Consider the following 17,252-nt stretch of genomic DNA (forward strand, 5'->3'; position numbering starts at 1 on the left):
AAAGTGTTTTCTTTCTGCTTATCGTATTTATTCGTTTACTTCCTTAGCCTTGTACATACAAATTCCACGCTTGTAATATTGGGACGATTTATACAAAATTATAAATAAAGAAGAATTTCATACCAGTTTTGAGGAAAATTACCTCGTGAGGTTTTGGTTTATATCTTGCTCAACATATATGATTCACATTAACTTGAGTTAGTTTGTTCTGCGCAGTGTTGTAAAATCATATGTGAAATGTACGTATAATGTGAACCTGGTGCTTTTCTCATCTCAACTGGACTTGATTATGATGACGATGTACATTGATAGCCTATCATGTATACGAATACCCAACTTCAACGTCAAAGTGGATGAAACGCAAACATACTCAAAATCAATCTAACATGACATTCCTTTACAATACATGCATGCACTTACACATGCAAAATGTACAGGTATGGCTATCAATTCAAGGTGAATAAACTGTGAAGTCTTTACAAGTTGTAATACATGCAGAAATCTTGATGTAAGACCAGCTGGTTTTCGCCAAAGGTACCTTCTCAAATCTGTACATTCTGATGATAAAGAGGAAAGGCGTACTTGTGCGTTGGATGATTCGATATACAGCGTCGATGGATGTATGAAAGTCGTGAGGAACTCGGGAAGTGAACTTGTGTGGAATTTCATGAGGAATTGGACTGGTAGTGTGGACATTCATGAGGAAGTGATTTGCTGCGTGGAAATTCATAAGGAAGTGAACTTGCAGTGAGGAACTACATGAGGAAGTGAACTTGTGGTGAGGAAATACATGAGGAAGTGAACTTGCAGTGAGGAACTACATGAGGAAGTGAACTTGCAGTGAGGAACTACATGAGGAAGTGAACTTGTGGTGAGGAACTTCATGAGGAAGTGAACTTGTAGTGAGGAACTACATGAAGAAGTGAACTTGTGGTGAGGAACTTCATGAGGAAGAGAATTTGTAATGTGGAAATTCTAATGGAATACGAGTCAGAATAAGATGATCCGTCTCTGATGAAGTATGTGTTTGTGTGGTTCGATCTTGTTTTGTTGCCATGAGTTTGAGACAAAGTTGATGACTTCAGCGTTTGACATTCATCCAGATCCTTCTCGCGTATGCCTATGAGTCTTTGAGCTGTCAAGGAAATTTTGTTCAACACCTTCTGGAACTTGACGCAAAAATCATCAGGCACTCCCTCTCTCTGGGGCGCTCCGTCTTTCTCAGACCCCTGGATCCACTCGTGGTTGGTGATTTCTTTCCAGTGCCTCCAATGACATGTATGGCACAACCCTCTTCCTGCACAATTCTTCACCATCTGCTTTCTTTCCTTCGTATGGTCAAGGTCCTTGTTGTCACGCAACCCAGGATGAAATTTGTCAAGTGTCTGATATCAAAAGCTCATTCCTGTTATTTAGCTGCTTGGATTAATAATACAATCCTCGTCATGATCAGCCCTTTATCAGCCAATCTCGTTGTTACTGTTGATCCTGTGGAATTATCTGCTTGTGTCATCGATTTCCCCTGGGCGGAATTCGTAATAAAATTTGCAAGTATGTATTTGCCTAATAAGGTCGCTGACTGTGATCAGTCCTTCATTAGTGACCAGTGGCCTGGTCAGCGTTTGTAGCACATTACAAATAATGGCTTGGTTCGTCCAAGGTCTCTGGGTATAACTTACAAAGGTCTTTGGTCTTTCTTGAGAGAACAGATGGGGAGAGGGTAGCCCTTTCCTAGTGACCATGATACTGTGACGCGGTAGTATTCTTCTACCAGCTGACTGATGAAAGATTCAACCTTGCAAACCAAGTGTACAAAACGGTGTTGGCTAGAGGCTGATCTAGGGGGTGGCACTCCAGATGTGTGCTCTCACTAATTTGCAAGAAATCGGTGATTTTGCACACCTTGCCCACAAATGTTATTGGGATATTGCACATGATATGTCACACTCTCTTTCTCAGGGGCACCCGTCTTTCTCTGATTCCTTGATCTGCCTTCAAAGACAATGTTGAATGGAAGCCAACTCTGGATTCCAAGATTATTTTCCAATTCCGTTTAACGAGTCTAAACTAATGTATTATAGACTCGTTTGCTCAAATGAAAAATACATAGCTTGATATTTGGTGCCAGCTGGCTGCTCTAATTTGTTAATTTCTGCATCTGCTGAATCCAGTTTCCAACTTCAAATATTGTATCAGAAAAGATAAAACTGCTATTACCATAAAATCAGAACCGGTTGTGCCAATGATCCCTTATTCAAATTGTGTGTGTGGGGGTGGGAAGGGGGTGCCAGTCCGATAAAAGGGCACATTTCCAGTCATGGTTACTTCAATCTAGCTGACTCAATCCGATTTAATACTAATAGCTGGGGAGCTGGTCACCTAAGTCTACTGAAAGGCCCAATATCATGCTGGAAGATCCTTCATCTGGGTGAGGTATGTGTCACTGCCTTTTCTATGACAATGCCATGTGACTTCAACCGAGGTCACTCTGAGCATCTTTCGTCTACCACAGGCTTTTCATGCCCAACCTGTATGATCTGAATCCTGCATGCCCTGGGATAGACAATCGGCACAAAGAGTCTCAGTTGAAGTCTCCTTCAGTGACTGTAAAGAACCAGGATACTCTTTCTTTGGGTCCAACGCCGATTCAATTACAAGACTTGGATCAGTGCAAAGTCGATACCAGCCTGAGCCCAGGTAGACCAGCAGACTTGCTCAGTAGGACCATGGATGAGGGAGTACTCAAACTCATCTTGAGTAGTCCTGCCTGATAAGGTGGGGGATTGCAACGCTGGTTCAACATACTCGATCAGAAGTCCTGCCTGATAAGGTGGGGGATTGCAACGCTGGTTCAACATACTCGATCAGAAGTCCTGCCTGATACGGTGGGGGATTGCAACGCTGTTAAACATACTCGATCAGAAGTCCTGCCTGATAAGGTGGGGTATTTTGGATTGGGAAGATGTTCACTACTACTAGACTAGGACATGTCCTTGGGAAGGGCACGTTAGCTTGACCACGGTACGGTTCTGATCTGATGTTAATTCACTCCATGTCCACGCTGGATCAACAGAACCATATCGCTATCATTTTGGATTAACTGGTTGCAATGACGAGATTTGTCTTCCTTCCAGTCTCTGATGCCTCTAGGCTGTTCCGTATTTTACGACAGGCCGCCTACAGTCGGCCAGGATCAATGGCACGATGGAGTTAATTTTGTCTTGTTTGTATCGTAGACTGACGAGGTGTCATATTTATTGGATATTTCTATACCGACACCGCTCAAATATGCCATACCGATACGATATTTGTTCGAGTATGTGTGTCGTCCTTTGATGATAAAACATAACAGAGGATGCCATGTTATTATTACGTATGGATTTTGGATTACATTACGTGGGACTTGTGAGGATTTGTTTGATTCTGTTAGTCAATTTCTGAACGAGTCTAGCTATACCGGTGTGCATGTACATGTGCGTGGCTTACGTGTGTACATGTTTGTGTACAATCTGCTATGAAGATTGGATTTTAGTCATTCCTAAATTTCATTATGTCAGTTTCATTGGCGTCTTGGATTATTTAGGCCTGTTCTTGTGATAGTTTGAGTTATTGGGTGATATGGGTGATGAGCTCATATTGAACTTCTTAGGATTTTTCCGCTGGAATTATTTTGTGGTAAAGGTCAAACCTCAAAGGGAAATTCCATTGACTGTCAAGGTATTCAGTTTTGCTGCAGTTGTATGCTATAGAGTTTAGTACTGTATTTTGATTTACGGAGCTGTCTTGTCATTTTGCTATCAAAAATCAAACTTGCAGAGGTGGATTCTGCCAAATCTAGTACAGTAGGTTTGGTCTGAAAGGGGGTGGCACTTTCATTTGTGTTCAGTACTGTTTTTTCCCTGTGCTTGTATAGTTAGTCCTGCATCCGGTACAGCAGTTTTCCCTAGCAGGGGAGGGCGGTCTGTTGAGACCTGCACTGTGCTGTCGTTCAAATTGACAATTTGCATCTTTCATGAGTAAGTCCCAGCAGGTTTTCTTTTATACCTGCTTATCGCTTCTCACTCTTGTCATTGAGTCAGCAGAATCTTTTTATATCTATTGACCTCAGCCCCAGTGTATAGATTAGCTTATTTGTCTCATCAGCCTGGTGTCGTATAGCAAACGCCTTCATAATGTATAGCCCATTTGCCTTGGTTACATGGCGTGTTGGTGTGGTCCCTCTCGGAAGCTGTCATCTTATAGCTAGCTAGCTGTAGGGAAACTGTCGATTGACTGCTAGAATCACAATACATGCAATATGGAGGTTTTCATGGATTACCCTCTATTACTGGTGATATGTTGGAATCCATAAAAGCTGTTTGGGAGGTCTTTTTTGTTTCTTGGATTATAGCATCTAGAGTGAATTTAAAAAAAATGCTTCTCAAACGTGAGGGCAAGTGAGGATTGAATGAGTTCTCCAGGCAGATAAGTTTCTTCCGTCATTGCAATGTCGTGATTTTGATTGACTTCTTAATCTCAATATTATTGTATAGATTTACTGATTTGCCACGCCAGCCTGGTGTCATATAACATACTCCTGCATAATGTAGAGTGTATTTGCCTTGGTTACACAGTGTGCTGTGGTCCCACTGTAAAGCTATCATCCTCTCGCTGTAACTGGCCTATTCTTGACGACATGAAACAGGATTGGACAGTGGATGATCCTGTTCCGTGGTGAATGATCGTCAGGGACTTCTTGCCACAACTGTCCTCCCTTACAAGTGGAACTAGCCTGCTTTGGACTGCTGAGAATACCAATACTTCTGCCGATAGGATTAGGCTGCTCCAAGTCAATTGGAATTGGAATCTGTTCAAGTGATCTTTTTGTGTTCGTGGATTATGGCATCACTGGAATGGATACTATTTGAAAGATGCGATGGATGTATTGGTTGACTTGGCTTTTTTTTCATGGAAGTAGTGCTTTGTCATGGTTCAAAAGGACAGGCAGTCCATGTTACAGTAGTCTTCAGCCTGTGATTTCTAAGTATAAAAAGTATGAAGTCTTTTACAGGAGTAATGTCATATCGGTGTCATTAAGGCTTACAGACTTCAAAGCTAAAGTACATAATATATTCATTTGTCGGTTGCCATACAGATATTATGGATTACGCTATACATAGCATTATGCTATACCAAGCATGTACAACGTGATTAAAGGCTGTGGCATTTTTATGCTAGCGTACCCTAGATGGTGGTCTGTTTCGTATCTGTTAGCATTTTAGATTTGATCAGGTTGAATTGTGATGATTTTACATTATATTGGAATCAGTCTGAGCATTGCCTGATAGTTATGTTGTCTCCCAACGGTGGGGCTTCTGTGGAACTGGCTGATTTCAATACTGGTTTTGCCCAGCTGTGAATTACACACACAGCTATCAAATACTCTTACATGTACTCTTACAATTTATTATGTTCCCAAATTCAGATTGACGGTTCGACAGTGTAGTGTTCTGTTCCCTTATCACTATCAACTGTCATTCATTTTCGCTGTTGGAGATAAACGCAGCCAGATATTCATGCCGTCTTTCATGAGGATTTGGTAACTACTGGTTACAATTCATGGCTCGCGACTGTAACACAAATATTCTTGAGGTATTTCGGGAAGCTGTCACATTGATATTTTTTCACTGTTTATTTGTGTACTAATTCAAGAGGCAATTTAACTGCGTAGATGGCATCAAAGCTGAATAAGCTTTTGACAAAATAAAAGAACATTTCAGATTTGAAAGGAACTACTGCATTTTCAAGTGATTCCCAAGCGGCATGAAGCTTGATCTTTTTTCTCGGGGGCAAGGCAAACCAGGTCATTCACAGGCCCCTTCCCTAACATGCAAAGGGGTAGTCACTCTGTGAAAATGACCCGATGCTTCAGACAAGGTAACAAACGGGGATGACCATGTCAAAGTGAAAAGAACAAGTTGGTCTGCCTCATACTTTAGGCATACTGGATTACAGTCTTGGTAATATGATGAAAAAGGAGATCTCACATCCCTTGTTGACAATACTTTGAAGAAACCATCTCATGTTCTTAGTAATCCAAATGCCAGTGGCGTAAGATGACATATAAGATAAGGAGCGTTGCCTCTGTAAGAAACATATCAGATTCTTTTGAAAAGGGCAAATCACTACGGAGATGAGATGTCAATTATGGAATAAGATATTTGTTTTCGCTACTCAAGAAGGTCATTTTATGGAGTTCGTTGGGTCGTTCAGAAGCCATCAAAATCGGTACCATTTTCTTACATTCAGGAGGACTAGTTCTGTTTGGTGATTTGGCCCGGTATTTTAAATGCACTTTTTGTTCATCTTTCCATGAGTCGTTTTTAAACTGCTGTTCCTACTGGAGAGGCTGCCGACTGTGATGGCTTGCTTTCAGGACCAGTGGCGACATCTTTAGCCAAATGTACGACCCGCAAATTGATGTGAAAAGTTACGGATTGTCAAAACCTGTTGGCATGATCATTGATTGAAAATTATCTGGTGAAATCGTCGTTTCTGATTAACCAATCCTTGAAACCAATTTGTGAACATAGCTACTCTTCTTCCTGCTCATTCTTTCTTCCATGCCTCTATTTATGGATTGTGTGGGCTTCACCATGTCATAACACATTGATCTTCCTCGGAAATTTTATGTTCCACGTTTGTGCCTGGATGCAGCAATACTGTGGATGTAAAGGTACTCGATGCATTTACAACTTTCCAACAAAACTCGGCTTCTCTCTTGTAACGTGGAGAATAGTTCTGGCTTCTTTTCTCAAGGAGATTGTTGATGTTGTTTAGAATTTATGTGTGGAATGTTTACTTTGTGCTTGTAACTACATTTTGTATTAGCCAGGTATGGCATTTTTTGCTCACATTGCAAAAGTTTGTGCCTGGCCAGTTCTGGGTTTTATCTTGAGGGAAGATTCAATGGAACTGTAGCTGAGTCTAATACAGTTTTTTGCTTCTTCATGCATCTTTATCATCCAATATCTCCGTCTGTCAGTGATTTGTGGCGACTTTTCATGATTACCATTTACCTCTTGCATGTTTTGTGGTAATGTTAATACATTGGTGATTCTAATCGGAGGACGTTCCAATGCCTATTTACTTTCGATGCGATTTTCTGCTCTCAATCGAGCACTGACATATCTCCAGTTGCCAGCAGCAAAAAAAGCTTTAATGGCATGATATCTGCGTGTTTAGTTTGACGTAATTCCTTTCTTCATATCTCTGGCGCATACATATTTCATCCAATCGTCATTCTCTTCTAAGAGATGTGAAGAGTTCTTGTCGGGTTTTTCTCGGCCTAATGGAGGATGTGGAAAAATAATTCATAACATTGTGAATCATGTAATGCATTAGAACAGTGCATGTACCCATACATGTTCGGGCATGTAGGTGATAGGGGGTAGTTAGAGAAACTTGTAATAATCAATTGGCTCAAAATGATGTCAATAAAGTCACAAATAATACCATCAGATTGCATGTGCTCACTTAGTGCTTACTTACAAATGGTCATTGCCAGAATTGGTAACATTTTCTATGTCACCTGTTGTCATCAGTCCCCAATTATACTTATAGTCAAAAGTTGATTATAATAAGTTTCTGAAAAGGTTGGCTATTTGCATTCGGGCAGGATTGTACCACTACATGTCACAGAGGAATCGGTTACTTTGAGATTTGAGTTTGGATATCTTTGAATTTAAGTGGCGTTTTTAGTTCCATGCTGGGAAGAGAGGTTTTGTGTCTGAAAATTCGTATGAATATTTTTTCCCCCGACAACTCTTAAAAGAGTAATTTTTTGTCGGAAAAGTTTTCTTCAATACTTATTGTCTCTTCACAGTCAGGAAAATTCTGAGGAACACAACAGGATTTGAAAGTGCAGCTTCCTTCGAATAAATGTCTGGTATTTTGGATCAGAAATGGAATAAATAGGATTAAAATTGACAAATTGTGGCTTTATATGTTTGACTGAAGATAATGGAATACTCCTCCTTGGATTATTTATGTAAGATTGAATCGAAACGACAACGTTTGAAATAAACGGTTTCCAGGAGAATTCAGTAAACCTCAGGGATAATGGCTCTTTGGAGAAACGTCGAACTCAACATAGACAGGATTTGGGAGTACAGTAGCTATGAATCTCCATATGATGCCCAGCCTTCACCTAGGCTAGGGCGCTATGGGGCATCCGGAGGGGGTGGCTACTTTAGCCCGTCTCATTTTAGCCCTTCTCATAGCTATAGACGTCAGGCATCATCCGGGTCGCGTGACTTGCAGGTGGAGGCGTATTACTGGTCAGGTAAATATCCCAAGTTCAACAGTTCTGATAAAGAAAACTTCTATGTACATGTATACTGGTGGTGCTACACCTTTCTGTGTTTGACCTTCATTTTAAGAGGGAAAATCTAAGGTCATAAAACTGTGGTATTCATGAATTGAGCTTCCACTGACATAGCAACCAAGGCAGATCATTTTGGGCTCTCAGCTGAGTGATAGGCCTGTGGCCTGTAGTAAGGTTTGCGAACATAAGAGAGACATGTTGTGTTTTCAACATTGATCATGTTGTAGGGACCTCCTACTCTGGCTAAGTTGAGTCCAATGATATATTTGACTTTGTACCAAATTTTTATAACAACTGCCAATTTGAGTCTGTTTAGCCATAAAAAAGATAGCAATCTCCGCTGACTCGTGAAGTGTGACTCAAACTTTATGTAGGTGCAGCATTGATGGAAGCTTAACGACCAGATAGGATCGTCATTGAAGTCAAACTGAGACATCGGCAGATAAATTATGGCATGCTAACATGACTGCAGCAAAAATTGTCACGAGTCTTGCTTCTTCTTCTTCATCTGCGGTTGCTCTTGTTAGCATTTGTTGAATGCCAACCCAGTCTCACAAAGCTGTGATAAGAGTTTTATGTGAAGGGATGCCAAGTAGGTTTTGGCGACTATAGTCGGTATCGGGCAAATGGAGAGGATTGTCATTATCGACTAAAGTCGAGAACGGGCTTCAAAGGTAACTTGGGCTGTCTTGTCTGCGGCTAGCTATAGTAATTTCATGGCTAGAGGGTTGAACGCATCTTCTTATCATTGATAAATCATTGATAAATCACTCGTTATTCTCATTCTCAGTCTTGTAAAACATGACCAAAAATATTTCCATTCATGCGTCGCTGCAGAATTCCTGGTCGAGGATAAACGTGCTGATAAAGAGCAAGCTTGGTACAGTCTGGTGCAAAAGTTTATTACACTATCAATTGAACTGACTGGTGGCAGGATTGTCAAGATGCCCACCATGGGTTGACGAAGGCCAGCTTGGGCTTACATTTGTACTTCTTTCCTATGAGTTGGCCATATCGAATACAGTCCTCATTTTCCTATTGAGGCTATGGACTTTGGCTGTACAGAATACAAACTTTTTCTTCGATGATGTCATGATGAGCAATCTCATGTACCTTTCATTATCTTTGAGGCTTTTTCCAGTCAGGTAGACTTAAGTGAAAACTCTTCCGCTTGGCATTTTGCATGTATCGCCTCTTAACATGTATTTCAAAGATAGCGAAATCCTCGATGGGATTGGATCCACTATCAACATGTGAAGCATCAGACTGGAAAAGTAGATAATGTGGTTCAAATCCCAGTCAAGGCAGCACTATTCTATTTAAGCCGTAAGTTATAAGCATCTCATTTCTTTATTGATTGACCTAGAAACTTCCAAAGGTTATGTTGGCTAACTTGGTGACCTTGAAACACCAAATCACTCCATGTGAAGGTCATGATTTGACCTTGACTCACCATCTTTGGTGATGACCTTCACATGGACTGATTTGGTGTTTCAAGGTTACCAAGTCAGCCAACAACACATTGGAAGTTTCTAGGTCAAGCAATAAAGAAATGAGACGCTACCAAACATGCCTAAAGCTAACAACTTGAGCAAAATAGCACTGCCTTGACTGGGATTTGAACCACATTATCTTCTTTCCCAGTCTGATGCTTCCGAGTTGCTGACGGATCGATTCTCATCGAGTATTTCACTATCTCTGCCACCATGAATAAATAAAGACTATGGAATGTGAATTACTCTAAAACTGAGCCAAGATTTGAACTCCTCACACAGCCAGAATTATTTACCGTTATTTCATAAATTAGTTTACCGTTATTTTAAACATTTGCCATTCTTTTATAGTAATACCACTCTGCTGAGTCTGGACATACCAGTAATACATCTACATGTACATGTCTGTGTACATTAGATTTCATTACCTCATGTGCCGCACTCATGTATATATCACTCAGCTGTACATCACATGTATGTTTACACCACAAAAAGCCACTATATTCCTGTATTGATTAACTGTGTGGAGCCCTTGGCGCTGTCTCTGAATTGATGAAACAGTGTGGAATCATTACATAAGTAGTATGGCTCAGGGGATCCAGGATGGTTGGAAGGATCTAACCTTACTTATTCAATTCATTAATCTTGTCAACTTTTTGTCATTTCAGGTACACGGCGCTCAGAAACAGTCCGTGCAGCAGAGGTGGTCCCTTTGCTCAGGGAAAGAATAGCCTTCCTTTCCGGTAAGTGCAAAGGGGCAAGTCTGCACATCAAAAGTCAAGATATGTTCATTACTTTAAAGGTCAATGCGACCCACTAAAAAGTCAAGCGATGATTTGAAGAGATGAGTTTCATCGAGTGATGCATGAAGGCAGTTTTATTAGAATTTTGGTTTCTAAAACTCAAAATTCACTAAATGTTGGTGTTAAGAACTTTCCGTTGACCAAAACAAATTGGACCATACGAGTGTCATTCATATCACTTGTTATTGATGTTGATTTTTAAAATGGAATTTGGAATACAGTAGAACCTCTCTTAGCGGACACCTCTCTATTAAGGAAACCCTTTCTATTAAGGACACTAGTTTTGGTCCCAAATTGGTTGTTTCCATTCAATTTGACCTCTCTAATCAGGACACCTCTCTTTTAAGGACAGCACTTGTCAGTCCCAAGGGTGTCCATAATAGAGAGGTTCTACTGTAATTTTAGTTAATCTTTTTTGGTCTTCAAGGATTTGGCTTTCACTATTTTGTTTCATTGTGATGACTTTCAGGTGGTCGTGACCGGAGGGGTGGGCCTGTGCTAACGGTTCCTAGTCAAGCCCAGCCAGACAAAGTGCCATACGATGACCTGAAGACGTTGATGCTGTACCTGGCCAGTGTGCCGGAGTAAGTATAGGGGGCGCTGGACACAACTAGCTACATCTAGAAGCCAGTCGGTCTGTTAGATTGAAAGAATGGGATATGAGCCCTAGAACACTGAGCAGTGTTGTATTGAATGTCCAGATGAGAGGGAGGAATGGGGATTTTCGGAATGCCAAGATGAGCCAAATATTGCTGTTCAGATTTGGGATAGAAACAGGATTCGGGAGGAACTGAGGATTGGATTGAATCTGGGTGTTTCTTTTCAAAGACAGGAGATCGGGACATGTTTCCGTTTAATCTCAGTCCCACATTTTATCATCTGCTGGCCAAATCTTTTCTCATATGCAGTCGCCACCGCGGTATCCTCCTTGGTCGCCACCCTGCCTATTATGAAATATCATCTCTGCCGTCGAAAAGAATAAAGACGGCTCATGAATTTCTGCTGACATGAATGAAGCACAAGTGAAGCCAGCCAATCTGTATCGAAATACACCTACTCAGTCCATTTGGCACCAATCCCCCTCGTCCCAGGGGGCAGATGCTCTGAACAATTGGTTCATAAATCATGCAGAGTGTCAGACAATTCTTTCGAGAATAAAAAGATTTCATGGTGTTGGGTTCGTGGGGATTATTCATCGTTAGCATGTGGTGTGGTTTCTTGGGTTAGCAAGGGCGGGGAGATGATGTCATACTTGTTACTAGCATCGCTGTGAGAGACTTATTGCCGTGGTGGGTTACATGTAGGTGTTGCTGCCGTAAAAAACGTTGAAAAGTTTTGACCAACCGCTCCAATGTCAATTTCTGAGAAGACTGTATGTTATCACTATCAGACTCTTAGCACAGAGCTTTTGCCTTTGCCATTTCCCGTTGCATGATGAAGTAGGACCAGTGGCATCTGGCCATGCCTGTAGTCGATAGTGGTCTGAGAAGATGAGGGTGATCCTTCAGTGACTTGTCCAAGAGAGCTTTTATTGTCAAAATGTTAAGATGCCCTGGCCTACCATGGCTGATCAGCACATAGGCTACAAAGGTTCCCCTGGCCTACCATGGCTGATCAGCACATAGGCTACATAGGTTCCCCTGGCCTACCATGGCTGATCAGCACATAGGCTACATAGGTTCCCATGGCCTACCATGGCTGATCAGCACATAGGCTACATAGGTTCCCCTGGCCTACCATGGCTGATCAGCACATAGGCTACATAGGTTCCCCTGGCCTACCCTACAACTTCTCGCCTTTCCCTTTTCAGTGAAGGCGTGCGAAAGGAAGGTTTTACAGTTGTGATTGATATGCGAGGTCTAACGTGGCACAGCGTCAAACCAGTGCTAAAAGTGTTACAGGTGTGTATGTTGACAACCTTCAGAATCAGTAACTGAGTGCCGGACCTTTTCAGTTCCATTCCCGATACCAGAGTCAAAATGTTATTCACTGTTTTAAGACTTCGTTTTGAATGTATGAAGGACTGTGCCTCAGTTTCATTTGGCAACCTTTTGGGGTATCAAACTCATGATGTTCCGATTTTCAAAATCAGATACCATAATAACTAATGGACCTCGTCGTCACTCTTTCCTTGTTTCAATTTCAGGAGTGCTTCCCCCAACATATACACCATGCCTACATTATAAAACCAGAGAAGTTCTGGGAAAAACAGAAAACCAGCGTTGGAAGTTCCAAGTATAAATTTGAGGTGAGGGTTGTCAAAGTGGTAACGGCGGGAAAGAGGGTATTTTATGTTGAGATTTTCTTGAGACAGGTTTTGATATCTTGACTGAAGACAGCAAGTTTTATTTTTTGGGTATATTGCCCAGAATTCCAACCGCGAGGCCCCTGCTTTGAGCCACAACCAGCTGATATGCAGTGTATCCAATCAAGTTGTGCGTTGAATTTAGTGCTGCCATCTATGATATTCTAATCAAGTTGGTACCATTTGTATACCTATTGACATGACCATTCATTGTGAAGCTCTCAATGAGCACTTTCTGATGGTACCATTTGTTCTGTGATGAATCCTATCATTATAATTATAGCCCCAGACTACATTAAAAACAGGAAGAGGCCTGTTCTTTCTCAAACTGTGTGTTTGCTTGTTTCCAGACCAGTATGGTAAACATTGACCAACTCCACCGCGTTGTCGACCCGTCCAATTTAACGCCAGATTTTAATGGAACGTTAGAATATGACAATGAAGAATGGATTGACCTCAGATTGGTAAGATTTCGGCTAATTTGCTATTATCAAGTACCTTAGAAGTCTTAGAGTTACAGTTGTTCAACTTTTGTCAAATCTACTGAATGACGTGAACACTGTCTTCGTCTGTTTGCCAATGCATGTTTCCCTGTACCACTTGTGAACGTCTAAATCGCATTGATTCATTTCATACAAGAAGTTCTGTCTTCGACATTTGCCTGGTCAACTCTCGGATATTTGACAACGATTCTCAATATTTTCCTTTTCCAGCAATTGGAAGACTTCAGTTGGAAGGCTACAGACATGTTGGGGAAGTTTGATCATTTACAAGAGGTGATGTCGAACCCGGAAATCCCCGATAACCTCCATGGTGCTAAAATAATGATCGAAGATCATAATCACTTAAAGGCCAAAGTGTTTAAAGCCCCCGTTGAATATATGGAGGAAGAGGGCCGAAGAATAATGCATCGGATAGGAGGAGCCAGCGGTTTATTTGATGGCAGGCCTCCCGGTAGGTGATATTAGTGCTTGCAAGTTGATGAAGCTAACTTCAGTTGTACCTGATGTGTTAATGATGCCTTTGGTGTCAACATTGCCCATGACCTGAGACAGATTGTGCTTTGAAAGTGTGACAAAAGGTGTCTCTGATATGACTACTATGACTAAGAAGAAGAAGAAGATGATGAAACGCTTAAGATATCAGTTTGATTATCTATCCGATTTGTTTCAGGTGCAGCGAGCTGGATCGGTGTCAATCTCGACTTCCAAAGTGCCATTCCCCATATAACGTCGATCATCGACAACCTACACGCGTCCCGCCAAGGTCTCACACAACTGTGGCAGAATAGGAAGACGAAACTCGAGCAATGCTTTCAGTTGCGCTTATTTGAGCAGGATGTCGAGAAGGTATTGGTTCATTGTTTATAAATGACAGAAATATTTGGGGCGCTGCTACAGAGCTAAAACCTCAGAACCCTCAGGTTTTTAGGCGTATTGTGCAAAGATAACAAGAAAATGTTGACAGATGTTGTGGCTTTTCAACTTTGTGTTTGAACTCTACATCGCCGACTAACTCAAGATCGAAAGCTGACTGCTGACCTGCACACTGCATGCCATCTATTAATATAGAGTTCAACTATAAACTACGTATGTATTTTGTGGTTAGGTCTGGCTGATACCTGTTTCCTCGGGGCTCTGAAGATTGACGCTAAAAGTGCTGATGTGCAAATTTGAAATAGCGGAGGTGAAATTGGTCAAGTCTCAGTGGAAACCTACATTGTGTGACACCTTCTGGCACTGAGTGCAAATGAGTGACGTGTTTCTGTTCTTGCCACAAGAAACAGCCGTGTCAAAGCATCTTCTGACAGGATTAGTTGGGGGATGGGGAAGGGGTGCGGATGAATATGGGGAGTTTTGAAGTAAAACTTGAACTCTTCTTTCTTCCAGATGTTCGAATGGCTTAACCACAATAAGGAACTCTTTCTAGTCAACTATACTGATGTCGGGTTCTCACAGCAGATGGCGTTAGAATTACAGGACGACCATCATCAATTTACGGAAAATGCAATGGTGCGTAGAAATGGAGCAAGAAATTTAGCTTGATGATAGGTTGGAGTGTAAATGTTGTGAAATAGAAGTCGAATACTTTTTTCAATCTGAATTTTTTAGCTTTGGACTCTAATTGCATGGTAGATATCCTGTGTCTCCAGACCTTGGTAAACCTCTTTTTCAGACTTACTTAATTCCTTATCGTCCCTTTTCCTAAACCTTATTGTGCATGCAACTTATCCTGAAGCTGTGAGAAGGTGACAGTCTAGGAGAGAACCCTTAATTAGAAACTGTGGTGATTTGTGCCCGGTATGAGACGTCAACTTTCTGCGCACTGGCAATTCTGTCCTTGGGGTCTACTGGTGTAGCACTAGAGTATCATGAACTGCCTCTGAGCCACCACTATACTATCTAATTGACCAGCTGCAGTTTACTGCAAGCACATCACATCACATCACATGCTGTTCACAGATGGCAGGTTCTCTGATTAACCCTCTAAGATGGCAAGAGCCATTGCCAGTTCAAGAGGGGGACACAAAATTTGCCACAAATGAAAATTTTCACTATATGACATATTTCTGATTTCATTCTTGAATAACACTTGTTTCAGTGAATAATGTTCAGTCTCTTCAATGTGTTCCTGCTTAATCCCTTATTTGGTGTGCTGAACTGTTTTATTTTATTTCCCTTCTAGCATGTAAGGATGGTAGAGTTCTCTCAACACCAGGCATCTGTATATCTTGTATCAGTTGATAACCAAATTGGACAATTCTGCCCTAGATGACATTTTAGATCCTTTAATCCCATCCTTTGTGTGTTATTGGCAAGCTTGGTTCAGAGTGAATTTCGCATGAGCATTTCCCCTCCATTTCCAGTGCAATATCAGAGTATTTGATGCATTGAATCATTTCTATGGAATTCCAATATGCAAGTTTCTGAATGTAAGCCTATTGGCCTATGTTCAGCTGGCCGACTGTACCCAACTGATCTGTGCCCGAACAGCCAGAGTTGAAGTGAAAATGTGAAAGTAGGCTTAAATGCTCATCATGCGGACTTCAGTTTGCTCTGGTGAAGAACTGAATACAGAGAAGGGAAACCGTGTTGAACAGAATGAGGAACCGGCGTTAAGATAAATGCCAGTGGCGGCGCCACAATCGATCGTACCTTCTGACGCCATGACGTCATTTTCTGGTCTGTTGACGTCGCATGAGGTCAATCACGGGAAACCATTGCGTACATTTTTGCACAGGATTTCAACAACAGAAAACGTGCCCAATAACTGGCATCGCGCATATTTTCTGCAAAATTATCTTAAGAAACTGATAGCTCAATAGATTTAAAACAGGAAGATGCAAACGTCGCCGAAATCGGTCGAAAATAAGCGATCGTTTTCGGGCTCAGAAATAACATGATAATGCATTGGAAATGGAGAGTTTTGGGTTGATCGATTGCAGCGCCACGCGGCGGATAAATCGCGCCAGTTCCTCATTACAAATTCTATAGTCATAGAAAAGTTCTCAGAAATGATTTGCTGTGGTCTGATGGAGCTGATTAAGATATACAGATGCTTGATACAGGCCGGTGGTCTTACTTTCTTTGAATGTTGGTCTCAATGCCCTATCTATCATATCTACAACTACCTATATTGACTGTCATCATCATTTGTATGTCTATCATCATTCGTATCAACCCACTAACCTCGTACATCTGCATGAAACAAATACTAAGCATTGTCACACGAATAACATAAGTGCCTAACTCATTTTTAGGCCAAATTGAAATTTTCTACAGAAATGGCTCCCCATAGTAAGCCGCACAATCTGGACGATATGCCCGAGTCAAACAACCAATCACATCGCAGATTTAAGTATATTCACCTTACTCAAGCATTTGACATAGGCATTTTTCTCTCTGACATTTTTGAAAATTTGAATAGGTTTTCTTTGATTTTCTCAAAAGTACAAAAAATGAGTTACATGTAGGCACTTATGTTATTCGTGTGACGGCATTTAATCCATCGTGGGGAACTGGTTATTTGTCATTTCGATATTTTATCTATCTTGTGTTCATTTCTCGCCTTCATTTATTTTATAAATTCTACTTGACTAATATCAAGAATAAGCAATTCTTTTGTTTTTCTTGCTGATGCTTGCGTCATGCCTTCATCCAGGGCGAGAAACTTTGAACATGTTTCGGTTAAATTTACAGATCTATTGATAAAATTACGTGTATATAAGTGTGGTTGTAAAATGTTACACTGGCCTTGCGACATGCTTTATTTGCATGAAAAGTTGG

At 41.2% G+C, this 17,252-nt stretch overlaps 1 protein-coding gene across 8 annotated transcripts in view; it reads left to right on the forward strand.

Annotated features, from left to right (window-relative positions):
- Positions 1-17,252, forward strand: part of LOC135499323 (triple functional domain protein-like) — a 145,868-nt gene that overhangs the window by 12,241 nt on the left and 116,375 nt on the right. For 4 of the 8 annotated variants that reach the window (XM_064790061.1, XM_064790066.1, XM_064790063.1 and 1 more), the window contains exons 1-10: positions 6,271-6,306; positions 7,865-8,323; positions 10,527-10,601; positions 11,131-11,245; positions 12,472-12,562; positions 12,808-12,909; positions 13,317-13,430; positions 13,680-13,920; positions 14,140-14,315; positions 14,856-14,978. In XM_064790061.1, coding sequence (XP_064646131.1) covers positions 8,101-8,323; positions 10,527-10,601; positions 11,131-11,245; positions 12,472-12,562; positions 12,808-12,909; positions 13,317-13,430; positions 13,680-13,920; positions 14,140-14,315; positions 14,856-14,978 — 1,260 coding nt within the window. In that variant the 5' untranslated portion in view covers positions 6,271-6,306; positions 7,865-8,100. Of the gene's footprint in view, positions 1-6,248; positions 6,307-7,864; positions 8,324-10,526; positions 10,602-11,130; positions 11,246-12,471; positions 12,563-12,807; positions 12,910-13,316; positions 13,431-13,679; positions 13,921-14,139; positions 14,316-14,855; positions 14,979-17,252 lie in introns of those variants that run through there. The other 4 variants (XM_064790065.1, XM_064790064.1, XM_064790068.1 and 1 more) reach the window with 3 other exon arrangements.

The sequence above is a fragment of the Lineus longissimus genome, chromosome 15 (assembly GCF_910592395.1).
Source record: "Lineus longissimus chromosome 15, tnLinLong1.2, whole genome shotgun sequence".
NCBI classification, from domain to species: domain Eukaryota; kingdom Metazoa; phylum Nemertea; class Pilidiophora; order Heteronemertea; family Lineidae; genus Lineus; species Lineus longissimus.